This window comes from Vollenhovia emeryi, unplaced genomic scaffold (assembly GCF_000949405.1).
Source record: "Vollenhovia emeryi isolate VEMERY1.0 unplaced genomic scaffold, V.emery_V1.0 DF943057.1, whole genome shotgun sequence".
NCBI lineage: Eukaryota > Metazoa > Arthropoda > Insecta > Hymenoptera > Formicidae > Vollenhovia > Vollenhovia emeryi.
Window position 1 is genome coordinate 1 of NW_011963309.1, and position 2,383 is coordinate 2,383.

General features: G+C 39.9%; 1 protein-coding gene across 1 annotated transcript; it reads right to left on the bottom strand.

Annotated features, from left to right (window-relative positions):
* Positions 1-7: 7 nt before the first annotated feature.
* Positions 8-1,832, bottom strand: LOC105566880 (the record flags this gene model as incomplete). The annotated part of the gene is made up of 4 exons (XM_012021272.1): positions 1,324-1,832; positions 960-1,136; positions 391-558; positions 8-156 (listed from the first exon to the last, which is right to left on the bottom strand). Coding segments are annotated over exons 1-4 (579 nt in total), but the record flags the coding sequence as incomplete, so codon positions are not given.
* Between the last annotated feature and the right edge of the window lie 551 nt (positions 1,833-2,383).

Here is a 2,383-nt window from a genome sequence, read left to right on the forward strand (position 1 = left end):
CTTTTACTTTGTAACCCTTTTCTTCAAAAGCTTTAACAATTAAATTCCAATATGGTGTCTTTCGGCTGTTCGGGTTTTCAAACTTATCATTCATACTAAGACGTCGTTCAAGTAAAAGCTGAATTTCTGCTTCTGTCCAACTCTCTTTAGAGGCATCTGAAATTAAAATAAAAAATTATTTTATTTATAAAACATGAATATAATGAAAATTTTATGATGACTTCCATACATAATGACATAAAATGACTTCCAAAATTGATTTTCTTTATATCTTTTTCACTTTTTTGGTCATAATTTTTTAAATGTTCAATAGAAGAAAAGTTTGATTCAGTTTTCACCCACATGCATAATAAAAATAATAAATAGAAATGAAGTTCCTTGATTACTTACTTTCTGTTGGTGGTAAAGATGCTTCTGTTTTCAATTTCTTTGCAGGCAATTGTTTTTCCATATCGTCCATAGGATTTGGATGCAAAAGTGAAGAAGGAATAGTAGCAAATGGAAGTCCAGAAGTTGTCATTGTATCAATCAAATGAAAAGCTTGACGATTGTCGAAATCTATGAATTGTGGTGCAAAGGAACAGAAATGTGCAATAAAAAATGAATATTTGTTACAAGATTTTAAAAAGTATAATTACACACCAGGAATTTACACTATGGCCGGTATTCATAGTCAGATCTTATATTTAAGATCTTATTAATGTTATTTTTAGACTTTATAACCACCCATACAGCACAAGAACGTCCAGCAACATTGCAGCAACATTGCAGTAACATTGCAATGTTGCTGCAATGTTTCTGCAATGTTGCTGGACGTTCTTGTGCTGTATGGGCAATAAAATGATCCATATAATACAGTATCTTAAGATAAACTTAAGACGGTCTTAAATATAAGATCTGACTATGAATACCGGCCTATGCTATTACATTCTGAATTCTACTAGAACTATTATACATACCTTGGACTGTTGGTTTTGACGTCAAGTGCTTTGGAGAAGTTAAAGGTGTACGTGCAACACTGTGGGAAAGTGATGAGGACGGAATCGAAATATTAAATTCACGTTTCTCTGACGGTCCTTGTACATCGATTGTAGACGAAGTTATTTTATAATCAGGAATTGCAGTAGAATCTGCACCTGAAATAAATTAATAAAACCCACAAAAAATGACAAAATTATTTACAGAGTTTCAGAATAAAGTTCAGTTCAGTTTTACATGAGCTACAAATTATATTCAATTTACCTTCTTAATAGGTGTGGATTTTTAGGTTAATGTGATCGTAAATATGAAATAATGAACTGCTCAGTTTTCCATATAACTTACCTTGCATTAATTTCATTTTTGTAGGATCAATTTCTAACAGGTGATCTTCACCTCTTTGATTTTTTACTTTTATGAAATAATTCATTGTCAATTAAGGATAGCACTAACGGACAATTCTTGCTTTCCAGACAGTTTTCCGTTTTCTTACGCAGTACTGCAAGCAGAGCATCCAGAGCAGGACCTCCGAAGTAGCTGCGCAGATAGGATGCATCTCTGCGTAAACGAACGACAAACTGCGCTGCAGTCGTTTCGCAGGCAGAGTAAACGAACTACATCTGCTGCAGTCACTGCGTAAACGAATGCACCCAAGGGTTCACCTCGAGTTCGCACAGTCACTTCTCGGATGAGAAAAGTCCACGAGAGCACACTAAAAGTCTTAAGCACTACACGACACTTGTACGTTGTACGGTTGCCATGAGCCAAAAGCGCCGGTAACGAGCGTGAAGAAGCGCCGTCGCCTCGTGTCGCGATCGGGCATGCGCGCGCAGCGCTCCTGTGGCGCTGCACGATCTGACCCGGCTGATGCTGCCATCACGCCGGTGACGAACTGACCGAGATTCAGGAATGAATCTCGAACAGATATGTACTGTTGCGTATTTTAGTTTGAGAGCCGTTCAGGTCAGATTTATGTTTTATCCCTAAGGGTAATAGTTGGGCTTTAGTCGCGACATCTAGTTTGAGGACCTATCGGTCCCACGATTTTGTTTTGTTCATGGAGAGATTGGCGCTCGTGCCGGTAGGCACATGCAGTATTGTACTGAAGATCGTCGCGGCAGGACGCATAATAAAGTTTTAGTTATCTCAAACAACGAGTCATTATGTAACGTGCCGTTAATAACAAAGAACTCTCCCCACCGCGCACAAGTCCCCCGGCACCACTCCGTCCCGCACCTACAACCGGCGGGTATATAAGCCGGCGAAAATCCACCGAGAGCACCAGATCCCGACCAGCGAGCTGAGCTGGTCTTCCGACGGTGACGACGCGCTGAGTCCGAACCGTCTCTAACCTCGCGAGTTGAGCGAGACACCGACCCGCCTGTGATCTTGACGCGTGCTGAGC